Source organism: Scomber japonicus, chromosome 7, assembly GCF_027409825.1.
Source record: "Scomber japonicus isolate fScoJap1 chromosome 7, fScoJap1.pri, whole genome shotgun sequence".
NCBI lineage: Eukaryota > Metazoa > Chordata > Actinopteri > Scombriformes > Scombridae > Scomber > Scomber japonicus.
The window spans coordinates 14,264,694-14,279,771 of NC_070584.1; the positions used below are offsets into that span (position 1 = coordinate 14,264,694).

Genomic DNA, 15,078 nt, shown 5'->3' on the forward strand with positions numbered 1-15,078 from the left:
GGCCCCATACAAATAAAGTCCCTTCATTTTTACATTAGAAGCTTGTAAGTGCAGTATTTATAAAAATGGAAAAAATAACTTTGCCACTTCAGAAGTAGAAAATGCCTGTCATGAGTGACCTGGGATAAAAATAAACCACAGAGTTAGCAAGTGTTTAAATGCTTTTAAGAGTATTTTACTTGGTTACTTTACTTTACTTACTTTTCTTAGAAGTCTCTAACAAATTAATTTTAATTTGATTCAAGAATTTCATTAACTTTTCGCAACTGATAAGATTAAATATTTGCCCAAATGTTGAAGCCAGATTATAAACATATAGATAGAAACATAGCTAAAGCTATCATCCGTATCGTATGTCTTGGACGTTTGCCTGTAAACCCAGTGTACTGTAGTTCAACTTTAAAAATGTAGAAGTAGTTTCAGTGACAACAGGGAGAACATCTGAGAAAATTGACATAAATGTAGATTTAGAGAGTATTGTGGGAGCTTCAAGAGGGGGTGTGCCGCAAAAGTTTCTCTCAAACACTTGAATAAATAATGATAATGAATAAAAGGTGATAGAAGAGTAGGAAATGGGTAGGAAGGGGTTATTAGTTTATGTCGTCAGTGCATATTTTAGTTTAAATCCAGTAGATGGCGGCAATGCAGCATTTTGGATGCCATTCGTCAAAAAAAAACCTATAAGAAGAAGAACTGCAGGCTTTTTTTGTGCCTACCCGCATTACACAAAAACCCGCTCTACTGTGTCTCTGATTGGCTAATACTCGCTGCCTTCGTTCTTGGATTGGTTATGGTAGAGTTAGGCATGAAGAGTGAGAGCCATTCAGAGGTATAGAAGGGCGGGACTTCACGGAATGCAGGTGGGAAATAACAGGGGACGCTCGCTCTCTCTGAGAACTGTTTTTTTTTTTTTTTTTTTTTTTTTTTGCGCGCGCGTGCGTGTGTGTATGTGTGTGTGTGTGTGTGTGTTATGTTGAGGAATGGGTGAAATGGACAGGGCCACAGTGCGGCTCGCTGACTGTTCATTCATCGCTGGTTTATATGGCTTGTAGTCGACATTAATTCGCACTTGAGGGACTTTATCTCTTCAACTTCAGCAGTAACTCCTAAACTGCACGGGTAAGCAAGTCGTTTTTTTTCCAGTGGTGACGTCTAACAGTATTTTAGAGCACAAATAACAAGCTAAATCCAGTTGTAGTCCGCTTGATATTTTGTTATTCGGTAATATGTTGCCACAGAAGTTCATGGTGGATGTTGTGGTATGCCTCATTTGTAGTGAAGTCAATGTAAAGGTCACTACAGCTGTCATAGATAACAGGAAAGACAGGTGACCACTACACGGGCGTCCCATTGGAGCAAAAGTTAGGGTCAAACACTTCCCCAAAAACTGTTTTCAATAATACCTCATTTAGGGGCAAATAGCTGTCAGCTTGACTGCAACTGCCTTAAGAAAAAATAATTTAAAAAAGACAAGTTCCAGACTGAATTTTTACTGTCTACAGTTGCATTCGTGGTTAAAAGCCTGTACCACCAAGTGGCATTAGGTTTAAGGAGGCATTTCAGTTTTTTCATAAACCGGGTTGTGGGGAAATTATTGCAGATTAATTAAAGCGCCTTATGTTGAAGCACTGGACCAAACTTGTTTTAGATTTAGTAGTGGACAAAAACAGAACATGTTAACATTAAAATTGTTTTCTTTTGACTCAACACTCAAGTAGTAAAATGTGTCTGTGAACAGATGTCTGTTGCAGCTTACTAAAATGGTTTATGTCAGATGAAAGTATCACTAAGTCACTGTCAAACAACTCTGTCCTTCATTAACTTATCAATTTTGTTAGTCACTGCATCACAACTAATATAGTTATAATTAATGAATGTCCAATCAGTGATTTATTTGGTCATTATTTAACTATGCTTTTCATAGCCTTGATACTATGTTATTCTGACATGTATTATTTATGCAAAATGTAATAAAAAGCACATTTATTTATTTGATTTAAAAGGGACAATTTACAGCTCAAACATAAATGTCATGTCACCATTTGTACCAGATTATAACTTCAAGCTAATTTACATCTATTGGAGTATTTCATTGACGTAATTATGAGTGATGCAGGTTTCAGTCACTTATTGAATTTTGTTTACATTTGGATCACTGTACTGTACTTGTAATTCTATTTTTTCTTCCGTACCCAAGCGAAAAACACAAAGTTGGAAGTACTGAAGTGGTTTTATTGTTCCCTGTCTGTGTAGCTGTGCATCATGACGTCTGAGGGGAAAGATGCTGACACCGTGCAGGACCCGCTATTCATTCTTGAGAGTGGGGAAGTGTACAGAAACTTTACAGAAGTGAAGATGAGTCAGATTGTGCTGCCGTGCCATGCTAACCACTGTGGGGAGCTCAGTGTTGGACAGCTGCTGAAGTGGATGGACTCCACCGCCTGCCTGTCCGGTAAGTAAGGATCAGAAGACCATATGCAAAAGCTCAATTATTATTTTTGAACCCCCAGTAGTTTCAAGACATATGTAAACTCTTTAAAATACACCTATAAGAATTTGATGTTATTTTGTTTTTGTGTGTCAAGTATACAAAAGGTCGACCTGACCTTGATTTGTTCTGGTCTCAGTCTGGAAAATCAATTGAGATACTGCTTAATTATTAAATGATAATGAATAAATAATAAAATCACTTCATCACAAATAAAAATCACGTAAAAAATATGTTCATAAAGCAGTCCTGCCCATTTATTTGCAACATTGCCTAATACATCCAAAGATATTAAAGATTACATGGTATAAATTACACAGAAAATCTCACAAATGTTGTCTCATGTTGAAATGTATCTATATCCAGCAAAAAAAACTATTATATTCTGATGCTGTATAGCTAAATGTGTTAAATATTGTATTAAAGATGTATTATTAGACTAAAGTCTTTCAATATGATAACTTCCTCATTCCTTTAAGATTCACATACTTACATGTTATTAGCTTTCTCTTTCCCCTGCTTGCAGATAAACTGTGGCTTTGTGCACTACCTACTTTGTACATTTGTGTAATCTCTCCTCTTTCAGCTGAGAGACATGCAGGATGTTCTTGTGTCACTGCCTCTGTGGACGACATCCATTTTGAGCACACCATAGGGTAAGGTGTATATTATATATATATATATATATATATATACACACATTCTTTAAAGAACTTGCCTTGATGTAACTGAACATTATGTCTTAGTAGTGAAGTTCAGATTGTGTTGACGGTATAATCACAGCTCCATGTTGATGGTAAAGAGAGGCGTGTGTATCTGTCTGCTCCAGGGTGGGAAAGGTTGTCAACATAATAGCAAAGGTCAACAGAGCCTTCACGTCAAGCATGGAGGTGAGTGGGCGTCGTTTTTTTAAAATTACAGCATAATGAACATTCATCATATTTTAGAAAAAACTGAAATTGATGTGGTGATTGTTTGCACTTCAGGTAGGCATATTGGTGACTTGTGAAGACCTCTACACCGCCAGGCTGTGGAAAGTTTGCCATGCCTTTGCCACCTTTGTTGCCAGACGAACTGAAGCTGGGAAGGTAAGAGTCAGGAAGCTGAAGATACGGACACAGAGGGATTTTTTTAAATCTTGTTCCACATCTCCAGGTTTTGCATATGTATACACAGGTACAGCTGAAGCAGGTGATCCCTCACACACAGATGGAGCAGATGGAGTACAGCCTGGCAGCAGAGCGGAGGAGAATGAGGCTCATCCATGCTGAGATCATTACAGACCTACTGAGCAGCAGCACAGCTCAACTGGGTACACATAAGGCTTCATAACACTTCGCCAGGCGTCTGCACCATTGGAAATCTGATGGATTAAAGCTCTTTGTTTTTGCACTCTCACCAGGAGAATGCCAGGAGTATGAGGATGCTGTGCCAGCTGAGCGCACACGGGTGGAAAGTGTGGAGCTAGTGCTACCACCCCATGCCAACCACCAAGTTAGCACCTTTGGGGGGCAAATCATGGCCTGGATGGAGAATGTAGCTACAATTGCAGCAAGGTGTGTATCTGCTATTTCAGCTTTTTCACACTTCATTTTGAATAGGAGTTAAATTAGTGTAGAAATAGTTTGACATTACTTGATATGAGAGTGTTATTAGTCTTCTCATCTAACGGTCAATGAGAAAGTGAATACGTTTATTTCTGGAAAATATCAAACTATTCTTTGAATTCCTAGTCTAGAGGCTTTTTTGTAATGAGGCCAAGTTCGAAAACAATAACACGCAAGACAAACTATGGTTACCTTCTTCTTTTTTTCCCCTCTTTTATCTCGATCTAGTCGCTTGTGTAACGCTCATCCAACATTGAGGACCATAGACATGTTTCATTTTCGTGGCCCGTCTCACATTGGCGACCGACTAGTATTGAAAGCCATTGTTAACAACGCCTTCAAGCACAGGTAAAAGCATCACAAGAGAGGGAAAAAATTCTCAGCTCATCTATCTAATGTTTTCAATCTATTTCTATTGCTCTATTAAGCCAATTACTTGTGTATTTATACTTTACTGATTTGTTTCCATGTCTTTTTGTGGATCCATGTGCCTGCATGCATGCTCTAGTATGGAGGTGGGTGTCTGTGCAGAGGCCTACAAGGGTGGAGAACCTCTGCGTCATATAAATAGTGCCTTTATGACCTTTGAGGTACTGGACAGTGATAGGAAACCATGCACACTGCCACGGATACGACCAGAGCCTGTGGTGAGTTTTCCAGGTGTCCTGTTGCTGCCTTAGAGTGGTCATCAAGGGCAGCAAAGAAATAAATTAAGTACCAAGTTCACGTGGTTAGCATTCTCATAATAGGACTTCAGACTTCAGTATTACATTTACTGATGTTTGACAGGATGGAAACAGACGTTATAAAGAAGCCGTTGCAAGAAAGAAGATTCGTCTTGATAGGTTAGTGTCTCCTGGTTTGTTTCCAGGTTTCATTGTTTGTAGACTGACTGAGGGCTAACATGGGTAATTGCAAAAGAATACTGAATATTATTTACAATGTAAAGGTTGGCCTATACACAGAAAAAATATTTCTATTTCCCAAAGTACACACCATCATCTGCACATTTAAAAAAGTTTCAAGCCCAAATAGACCTATAGTATATCCAACATTACATACATACATACACACATAGGATATAACATTGACAAAATGTATACATAAACAATAACTGAAAACACAACTATAGATGATAATTTGGTATAAAACTCTGGAGGTAATACTGTAACTGTGTTATCATTTAATAGTTTGTCCAGTGAGCTGCAGAATCTACTGTTTACAAAACTCTGCAGCAGCACATGACACGGCAGGGCAGCATATCACAGCTGAGCAGACTTTGGTGCAGAGTCTGTCAAGCATAATACACTCATTGTTCAACTGTAAAGTACCATGCCTCCAGTATAATCTGTATTCGACTGTTTGATACCCAAACATGCAGGGATCACTTCTAGACTGAAAGTGTTTATTGCGGTCAGGCTTTTGGTCTTTCTTTTGTCTCTGAATGTAAATCATTACTGCCCTACGTGTTTACAGGAAATACATTATCTCCTGCAAGCAAACCGAGGTGCCTGTGTCTGTACCCTGGGATCCAAGTAACCAGGTATTGCAGTTCTTTTCTGGGCAAACAGAACCAGGCTACCTGTTGTCAGATACTGCCACCATATTCACGCTTCAGAGTTCAGACAGTCCTTTGTTTTGTTTTCAGATGTACCTGAGCTACAATAATGTATCAGCACTGAAACTGATGGATGCCAGAAACAACTGGGTGTTAACCTCTGAGAAAAATAAGGTCTGTACAACATGTATTATTGTCCAGGATATTGCTTGATAAACAGTCACAGCTGTTGTGATTCCACGGTGCGTCCTGATCTGTATTATGTTAGTCACAGTGATGGCTCAGAGTAGGATGAGACCTAAAAAAAATGCTATTCTAAATAGATGCGCCTTATTTACAATCACTCATGAACCCAACAATTGATGTGACAGTTTTGACAACATGTGATGTGCGTGCATTATATATCTGGATTGAATACAATTCATAGACGATGGGCCCACCTCCTTTTTGTCAATGCGCTCCATTCCTCAGGTCAGACTGTACACACTGGAGGAAAACCAGGTGTTGTGTTTCAAGATAGAGATGCACGTCAGCGTCCCAGCAGAGCAGACGTTCCACATGTTGTCAGACCTAAGGAAGAGAAAGGAGTGGGACCAGCATTACGAGTCAGTAACATTTACATCTTTGACATTCAGCAGTTAATGTAGATTTTTATGATCGCATGACAAGATTAAAACAAACAATAAGTAATTCTGTTGCTCAGTAGCCCCAAGATACTAAAGCCTGTTTGTTTTCTACTGAATCATTAAAAATGGGTCACAAATATAGTTTTTTTAATTTTTCAAAAAAAACACTGTCACTTCCTATAAAAGCTGGGTCTTGTAGTTTGTAGTAAATGTCACTCAAACAGGAGAAAATAGAGTGTTTCTTAGGACTGTTTTCAGCAGTGGATTATTATACATTTGTAGTTTTAGCAGGTATCAGCCACAGTGGGATTAATTAAAAATGTACATGTTCATGTTAATAAAGGAAGGTGTCACTCAGTCAGTGCAGCATTGTGGCTCTATTATGTGTTTTTTGATCAACAATGGAGCTCTGTGGCACAGAGGGATAAGCTAGATCAGGCTTACCTGTTTGCAATACTTGTTTGTAAGATTGATTTTTGGTGGTTTTGGTCATGATCATTTTTTTCATGAGATTTCTTTTCATTTGGGATTCCTCAGTCTTAATATACTATTACAGCAACCAACAAGAGGAACATGAGGGAAAAGTTATACAGCTTTATTTATTCTATTTTCCCCTAATGTTACATGTCATGAAAGAGGAACTATTTGTGTGTTAGCACATATTGAAAGCTTTCACTCTGATGCTCATTGATGTACTTGTTTAAAGTGACAGCAAGTGTGAGATATAAAGCTGATTTAATCTTGTCAACTGCAGGGAGTGTGAGGTGATTACCCAGGCAGATGAGGATGACACCCTTTATCGCGTAGCTACACCCTCTGTCAGTAAAAGGGGCAAGGGCAAGGACTTCATTTTACTGGCATCTAGGAGGAAGCCATGTGACTTCAGGTGTGGAACATACCATATAATAATAGACACATTGATATTACTTATTTCCTTTTCTACCTTATAGTATCTGTTATGCATCAGGGTTATTGCATTTCTGCCTCCCGCTTGCTCTTTCATAAAGTCTCATGATACTATCTTCTTTTGTCCCTCTCAGGGACCCATATCTGATTGCTCTGCGTTCTGTCACTTTGCCCACTCACCCTCCCACGGAGGACTACACCAGGGGAGAGGTGCTCTGCGCTGGCTTCACAATCTGGGAAGAGTCCAGTATTGTCACCAAGGTTGGCCAACTGAGAGAGGGCATGAATGTTTCCTAGAGTTACTCTTTAGGACATTACTGCATCGCTCGCTTAGCTCACAACAGTTCACAACAGTTCACAACAGTTCACAACAGTTCACAACAGTTCACAACAACAAAAGCAAAGTAATGACGAGATGGAAAGTTCTACCCCACCACATCTGACCTGTGTTCTTTTTCAGATCACCTACTACAACCAGGCCACACCAGGTGTCCTTCCCTACATTTCCACAGACATCGCTGGACTCTCATCTGGCTTTTACAACGCTTTTTCCGCCTGTAGCCATTTCCTGGAGGCCAACAAGGACAGCCTGGCTGCTCTGCCACACTCTGCACTGCAACACAACTGTGCTACCATAGTCTCTCTGGAAAAGGAGAAATAGCATTCTGTCTCTGACTTCATTTCACCTCTGTTGTGGAGGTGCCGTGCTCTTTAAGAAGCTACAGTTGAATGTAACTGCCCCACTCTGAGATTACAAACGTCTTTGCAATGGATTATAGGTTGTTTGTAACTCTTTAAACCTGAGTTCATACTTACGATTTTACTTACGACTTTATCCATTCTGAAAATGCTCTCTAAAAAGGCTGAAGAAATACAGCGTTCGCTTTTTAAGAACCTGCTGTTTATTCTCAGCCAGATTAATAGGTGTGAAGCAAGAGTGCAAAATGTTTCTCTTGGATTTTAAGCTCCTTAGGTTTTTATTAGAGCCAGTAAACTATGGTTAACTTTCTGTGCAATACTAACTTATACATAAATCATATTTTGGTACATAGTTTTAAATATTTAACACGACTTTTGCAATCTATTATCTTGAGAGAACCATGTTTTTTAATGGTGTGACCAGTCTATTGAGAAAATAACACAAGGATAAAGATAGTTTAAGCTGAGATGTTTCAATCAGCCTCCTTTTGTTATAGTTTATTTTCTACCTCCTGTCAGAGTCAAGTTTTTGAAATATTACATTTTTAAAATATAAGTTAATATGTACATTTAGTGTGTAATAATGCTGCTTTAGAAAACAGTGTACAGTTTTAGAGAAAGTAACTGAAGAAATAAGCACAGTAGACCAGTGGATTTTGCTCATTTAAGCTGTTGTTTTTGGTTTTCACCTCCCTCCCCTCTGCATTCCTACCCTTCCTCAACCAATTTTCATCTACAAAAAACAAAAACAAAACACAGCTTGCAGTGGTATCCCACTGTAACTGTGATGTTAGTTTTGTAATAGGGGTAGACCAGCTGGGGAGTTTAATGGAGTATGAGCGAAACAGTCAGGTCTAATCCTTCTCTGGGTGCCTCTGACTGGGGTTTATGGGAGAAGGTGGCTCTGCTTGTTTTCCAGGTATTGTGTTTGTTCCATGATCATCCTGTTATTGCCTCACCGCTTCCTGGTTTTAGATAAACAGCATAAGCAAATGCATCTGCGTTCAAAAAATGTCAGTAATCCCCTCCTAATTTCTCCTAGTCTTCACGAATTTTAGGTAAATTGATGAAACCCTGGCAGCTGCTCAGTATACAGAATAAATCTGTCCAAAGAAAACATGGATGAGTCTTGTTTGGTTTGGCCTGTAGAACGACGCTCGCTGCCAGTTCACACTACACTGCAGGTCACTGAACAGCATCTGATGTGTGCTATTCTTGTTAAAGGGGCCGGTCAGTGAGGCAACCTGCGCCCCCCCTACAACCATATGGTCATCATCAGTGCCCACTCTCAAGTCTTCCTCCTCCTGCTGCTCTATTTTACAAATGTAGAAAGCTTTTTCCTGGCATACTACATCTGCTTGTCCCCAGTTCCTGATTCTTTGCTTCTGTAGACAAGTTTACCAACTCTTTACTCATGATCTGCCTGCAACCTGTAGGTTTTCACCTGGCAGGCAGGGCCCTGAGCAACCAGCTGTATGAGTACTGGATGAATGATGTGGTTTAAGTTATTTGTGTTCAATCAAGGCACTATGATTCTCAAAATCTTAGCCAATATAAAAATGAATAAATATCCTAAAGCAGTAATTACTGAATGCCGAATAAATGGATAAATAATTGTCTGTTGTGATTTTTCGATTTGGTGTCAATACCTTAAAATGTCTTGCATGGTGAAAAAAAGCAACAACAACAACAACAAAAAACCCTTCAAGCATCAGTTGACAATAATGGCGAAAAGATAGAGTAATGTTTATAATTGAGAAGCAGTAACCATTTCTATTTTTACTTGGTGTATCACACAATTATTTAATCATGATTCATTTTGATTTGTCAGTCTGAGTCTGAACAGATGAAAAATGTATTTCGTCACAAATAATGAATTTCTTTGATACCATGTAACATTGCAGATACATTACTTTAATCTTACTTCAGACTTTGGCCTGATCTTGTTTCTGTCTTAATACAGTCGATACAGTAGATTGACTCACATTTATGAAAGTGATGTTAATGATGCCATGTCTGTCACTTCTCATGTAGTACCAGTGAGATATAAGAGTTTTTTGCAGACAACAAATCCCTGGACATTTCTACACATTGTTGTCCTGGAGATTCAGGTGCTTCAACGTGCTTATAGCCTCTGGCTAAAACAATATTCAGCTATTTCTGATTGACCAGCCAGTTTTTACATATGTGTGTGTATATATACATATGTGTGTGTATATATATATATACATACACATCAGTGTTTGTGAGCTGAAATCAATTGTCTGTTAATAAAGTTAACTACAACTACAAAAACAACATGTAGACTACTTGACAGGCAGTTCACATGGCTGCATTTGCTGTTCAGGATACTGAGGTCATGTTCTTAGTATTGTATCTGGAACTTTGAGGTACCTGAGGAAGCATTTACATTCTACTAATTAGACCCAAATGAATCTTAATTGGTTCTTATTTTAGACTCAAGATATCTAGCTTTAACAGTTTTTAGGTAAAACAAATTAAATTAAAGCTGCAAGCAGCGATGAACGGGCCCTCGCCACCCCATGCGTGTCGGTTTACGGATGCAATAGGGCTTCGCAAAGGTCAGTGCTCGGGCCCTAATTATACTGAAAATGTATGTAGACAAAAAAACAACAACATATATTTCATTGAAACTACTAAAGCTGTAGCATACAATTCTTTTCATTATTGGTTAATCTAAGAAATACTGTGGATTGATCATTTGGTTCATTACCAGAAAATATGATGCCCAAAGAGTTTCAGTTTTCTGTCATATGATACAAATGCAGGATATTATTCATATATGAGGAGCTGTAATTGGCCAGATTTTGGTATTTTATCTTGAAAAATTACTTGGCTGGTTGGTTGAAAATCAAATTGTTGCAAATAAATGTCAAACTGATCCAGTAATAGATTAAAATGACTCAGTGTTTCAGCTCCACGTATTTATTTACTACAAGGCTTTGAAACAGTACTTTAGACCAGTGGTTCCCAGCCCTTTTGACTTGTGACCCCTTAAAATAAAGCAGGTTAGCACTGTCTACCATTTAAGTTACCAGTTATTGTCTTTATTAATCGTTTTGTGCATAAAATGTCAGAAAGAAGTGAAAAATACTGTTAAAGTCCCCCACAATTCAAAGTTACTTCAAATATCTAGTTTTGTCTATCAGTCCAAACCCTAGCAGCTCTATGAGAGGGTTTACTCTATTAGAATAACTTTGAGAGGCTGGAGGAGGTGAACATCTACAAGAAATAAAGCAGCAACAATTCTTGTATCCTATCCTGTCCTATCATCTCACAACGCCTAATCCAGCGACCCCTTGTGGGGGCCCCGACCAGCACGTTGGGAACCATTGTTTTAGACGGATATCATTCATGAATAAATAATGAATAAAAGAAAAAATGAATGCACGGATAAATTAATAAAGAAAATGGACTGAAAATAAATATAATGAAAATAATATATATATATAATAATATATTTTAAAAATGTATGGTGTGTTTGTGATGGTGTCGAGTTGGTTGGAATTATTGGGGGCAGTTCACATACGTTCACCCTCACCACGTGCTTCCCTCTGACCCCGCCCATGTTGTAAACACAAGCACGTGACTACACCCGGTAGTGCGCGAGACAGCGGTCTGCTACAGTGTAGACTTCATTTATCAGACAATATACTTGCAGGACGTTGAAAACGACAATATGAACCATGAATGTAGCTTAAAGTTAAAACTTGCAACAAGAGAGAAAATCAGGAGGTTTAACTCTTTGCGTGGTAGGTTTCACTTTTGACTCTTCAATGTTTCTCCCCAATATTTAGCTTCACTTGTGTTTATCTGCAAACCGTGGCTTCATTGAAGCGTCTGTATAAACTAAGTATGTTATAACAAGCTGCTTTTTGCTTCGTCTGAAGGTGCAGAGGTGCAGCCAGGTGAGTTTTGGGATGTGGTGGTTGTGACTGCTGTGGATGGGATCCAGAGAGAAGCATATGAGCTGCAGATCAGTGAGAAAGTTGACCGGAAGGAGCTTCCCCTAGGAATCCATTATAAGGTCTTCTCAGACCCGCCTGGACCCAAAATAGGTGAGCGGGTCAGACAGACAGCACTCTCCAATTTCATTTTACTGTCCCTCTGTTTGTTGCTGAGGGGTGTCAACAAAGTAAAGCTGCGACGAATGATCATATTAATTAATTAATGTGTCAAATAACTTGTTGATGTATCATGCATGATGAATGAATGAAGCTGAAACCAACATATTTGTTTTAAAAAACGACCAAAAATGGTTATTGAATTATCAAAATAGTTGCTGATTAATTTTCTGTTGTTTTGAATCAGTTCAAATTAATTGCAGCTCTACAACAAATCACTGCAATACTGATTATAATCATTTTGTGTTTTGAAGGGAATGGGGGCTCCACTCTATACGCTCTGCAGCAGCTAAAGGACATGTACGGGAAGGCTCTGAGCAGACTGAGAGTCATCCTGATCCATGCAGGTCTGTCTCTTTTCCTCCAATGCATGCTGGTCACTAAATGTGTGGTTTATAAAATCTGACTATCACAATTTGTGTGTGTGAAATTTGAAAGTAGTTATCTTAGTATATTATTAGTATATTATCTTCCAAATTATTATGATGGTATAAGTTAGGGCTCGATGACAGTATAATGAGGCTGCATCACAAGTCAAGTGATTGTAAATATCGGTGAACCCACTTGCTCTGTTGTAATATGAAAAAGTTTATTTAGATGTCTATGTAAGTTATCTGATTCTGCAAACCGTGTTATTGTAGCCTTAACAAACCCTGAATTGTGCGCTGTTAGATTCCAGCCTGTATGCATGGATTTCTTCTTTTTTAGATATTGTGTAATTATTTATTTTTTCTTCTTTGTATTTGTATTTTATTGTGCCATGGACCCCCCATGAGCTGTGTCCTTAGTAAAGTCTGAATTGAACTTAATACGTTTTATAACTTCAAAGCAAGTATCCAAAAATGACTTTTCAGGTAGTTTATTTAATCTTTTAATTGAAGCAGGTTACTCCAAAGTTAAGGGTGTGATTGCAAATGCTCAGACAACTTAGTTAAGTCACCTGCTGTCTGTGATGTTTCGAACTTAAACATTTTCTCATTCTTCTAGGAGGGTCGAGTCAGCGTTTGCCCAGTGCCAGCGCCCTTGGAAAGATCTTCACCGCTGCACCTCTGGGTGACCCTCTCTTCCAGATGCTGGAACTCAAACTGGCCATGTATGTGGATTTCCCAGCTCATATGAAGCCCGGCGTACTGGTGACCTGTTCAGATGACATAGAGCTCTACAGTATTGCTGAAGATGAGATTGTTAAATTTGACAAACCTGGCTTCACAGCTTTAGCTCACCCCTCCTCGCTGTCTGTCGGAACGACCCACGGCGTGTTTGTGTTAGATTCAAATGAAAAGTCCACACACTCGCAAATGGAGAACATTCCCTGCTTACGCTTTCTACACAAACCAAACATGGATAAGATGCGAGAGAGTGGTGCTGTTTGTCAGAGGTGGAGCGGTTGTTTTGCTCTATCTGACACTCTATCTGAGTTTGTCTACACAGACAGCACCTATTACATCGACTTTAAAACTGCACAGTCTCTTCTTAATTTGCTGAAAGAAGTTGGACCTTTACAATGTGAGATAGATGCGTATGGGGATTTTCTCCAAGCACTGGGTTCAGAAGCAACGATAGAGTACACCCGCAACACTGCTAATGTCACCAAAGAGGAGAGCAGTCTGGTGGAAATCCGCCAGAAGATCTTCCATCTGCTCAGAGGGACTCCCCTGAATGTCATTCTCCTAAATAACTCCAAGTTTTACCATATCGGGACCACGTCCGAATACCTGTTTCACCTCACTGAGGACGCAGTGCTGAGGAGTGAGCTGGGCCTCCTGACGTCTGCTTTCAGCGTACATTCAGATGAAAACACTGAAGGATGCTGCGTTATGTGCAGCATCCTCGATCCCAGTTGCTCTGTGGGAGCTGGATCAGTGGTGGAGTACTCCAGACTGGGAGCAGGAGTGTCTGTAGGCAGGGGCTGTATTGTCAGCAGCTGCTGGGTCAGTCCAGGCCTGTCAGTGCCTGATAAAGTCTTCATGCACTCACTGTGTGTGAACCACCAGGACAGACCCAGGTTTATAACTGTTGCCTTTGGGATTAATGATGACCTGAAGCGCAGTGTGGGAGCTCCTGCATCTATGGAAGCACTGCAGCTTTTTGGAGTCAGCCTGGCAGAGTGCGTATCCCACTGGGGGCTGGATAGTGAAGTCTCCAGGTTCTCCGGGGACTTGTCCAGCTGTAGTTTGTGGAATGCTCGCCTGTTTCCTGTTTGCTCCGACCCACAAAACTCATTCTCAATGTCTCTCAAGATGGTGCAGGCTGTCCTCAGTGGCTCTACGTTCACGCTACCCAACGACACACAGCTGATATCTATGCAAGAGTCGCTACAATGTAAGAACCTGGAGGAGATGCTGAAGTTGAGAAAGGGACTACATGATGAGATCACACAGAGACGTTCCGGCAATTAAAGCTGCTGCATTTTATTTCGATTTAGTGTTGGGGGTTGTCAGTGGCGTTACCAGAAAATGTTGTACTATAAGTTATTGATACATTGTTCATTGATTTGTTTTGTGATTTAATGTGTTATAAAATGGATCCATGAATCTTTTAAAAAGCTTTTCTTATTGAAAAATAGATACATTTTGATGCCCTGTCAAAGCCTTGATCTTTTTACCTCATCTACATCACACACTTGTAACATTTAAGTGAGAGTAATAATGATTTGTTCAGGACACAAGGATATCAAAGGTATACAAGGTATTAAGTTGTTTTTTTTAACATGTCCAGCTGTAGTGATATTATGACAGCTGTCTATGTGCAGGTCTCTCTGAGGGCTGCAAAGCCATTATAAGGGTTAGGGAGGGACTGAAGCTGAATGGATGTATTTCATAGCACACATTTTGACTAGTCAAGTGTAGGTGTAACATTATCAATTGCCGCTCTGCAGTAATGACTCTTTTCACAGCAGATGTTTTGGCTTGTCAAAGCAGGGATAACAGAGGTGTTAATTATAACAATAGGGATGTCTCTGTTCCTCATTAATGTTATTAATTCTACCTTTAAAAAGTCAAAATGTCTGCCGTGAAAAGGGTCTGGAGCGTTAATTAATGTTATTCTT

At 39.4% G+C, this 15,078-nt stretch overlaps 2 protein-coding genes across 2 annotated transcripts; both read left to right on the forward strand.

The window, feature by feature from the left end:
• Positions 1 to 946: 946 nt before the first annotated feature.
• acot11b (acyl-CoA thioesterase 11b) lies at positions 947 to 9,498 on the forward strand. The gene is made up of 16 exons (XM_053322843.1): positions 947 to 1,119; positions 2,254 to 2,452; positions 3,075 to 3,144; positions 3,318 to 3,378; positions 3,475 to 3,576; positions 3,665 to 3,800; positions 3,891 to 4,044; positions 4,324 to 4,443; positions 4,604 to 4,742; positions 4,885 to 4,940; positions 5,572 to 5,638; positions 5,744 to 5,827; positions 6,125 to 6,258; positions 7,034 to 7,165; positions 7,320 to 7,446; positions 7,646 to 9,498. The coding sequence occupies exons 2-16, from the start codon at positions 2,263 to 2,265 to the stop codon at positions 7,844 to 7,846; spliced, it is 1,773 nt and encodes a 590-aa protein (XP_053178818.1). The 5' UTR covers positions 947 to 1,119; positions 2,254 to 2,262; the 3' UTR covers positions 7,847 to 9,498.
• A 2,043-nt stretch (positions 9,499 to 11,541) lies between these two features.
• On the forward strand, positions 11,542 to 14,507 carry fpgt (fucose-1-phosphate guanylyltransferase). Its single transcript, XM_053322844.1, has 4 exons — positions 11,542 to 11,657; positions 11,796 to 11,963; positions 12,284 to 12,376; positions 13,017 to 14,507. The coding sequence occupies exons 1-4, from the start codon at positions 11,585 to 11,587 to the stop codon at positions 14,426 to 14,428; spliced, it is 1,746 nt and encodes a 581-aa protein (XP_053178819.1). The 5' UTR covers positions 11,542 to 11,584; the 3' UTR covers positions 14,429 to 14,507.
• The last annotated feature ends 571 nt before the right edge of the window (positions 14,508 to 15,078 follow it).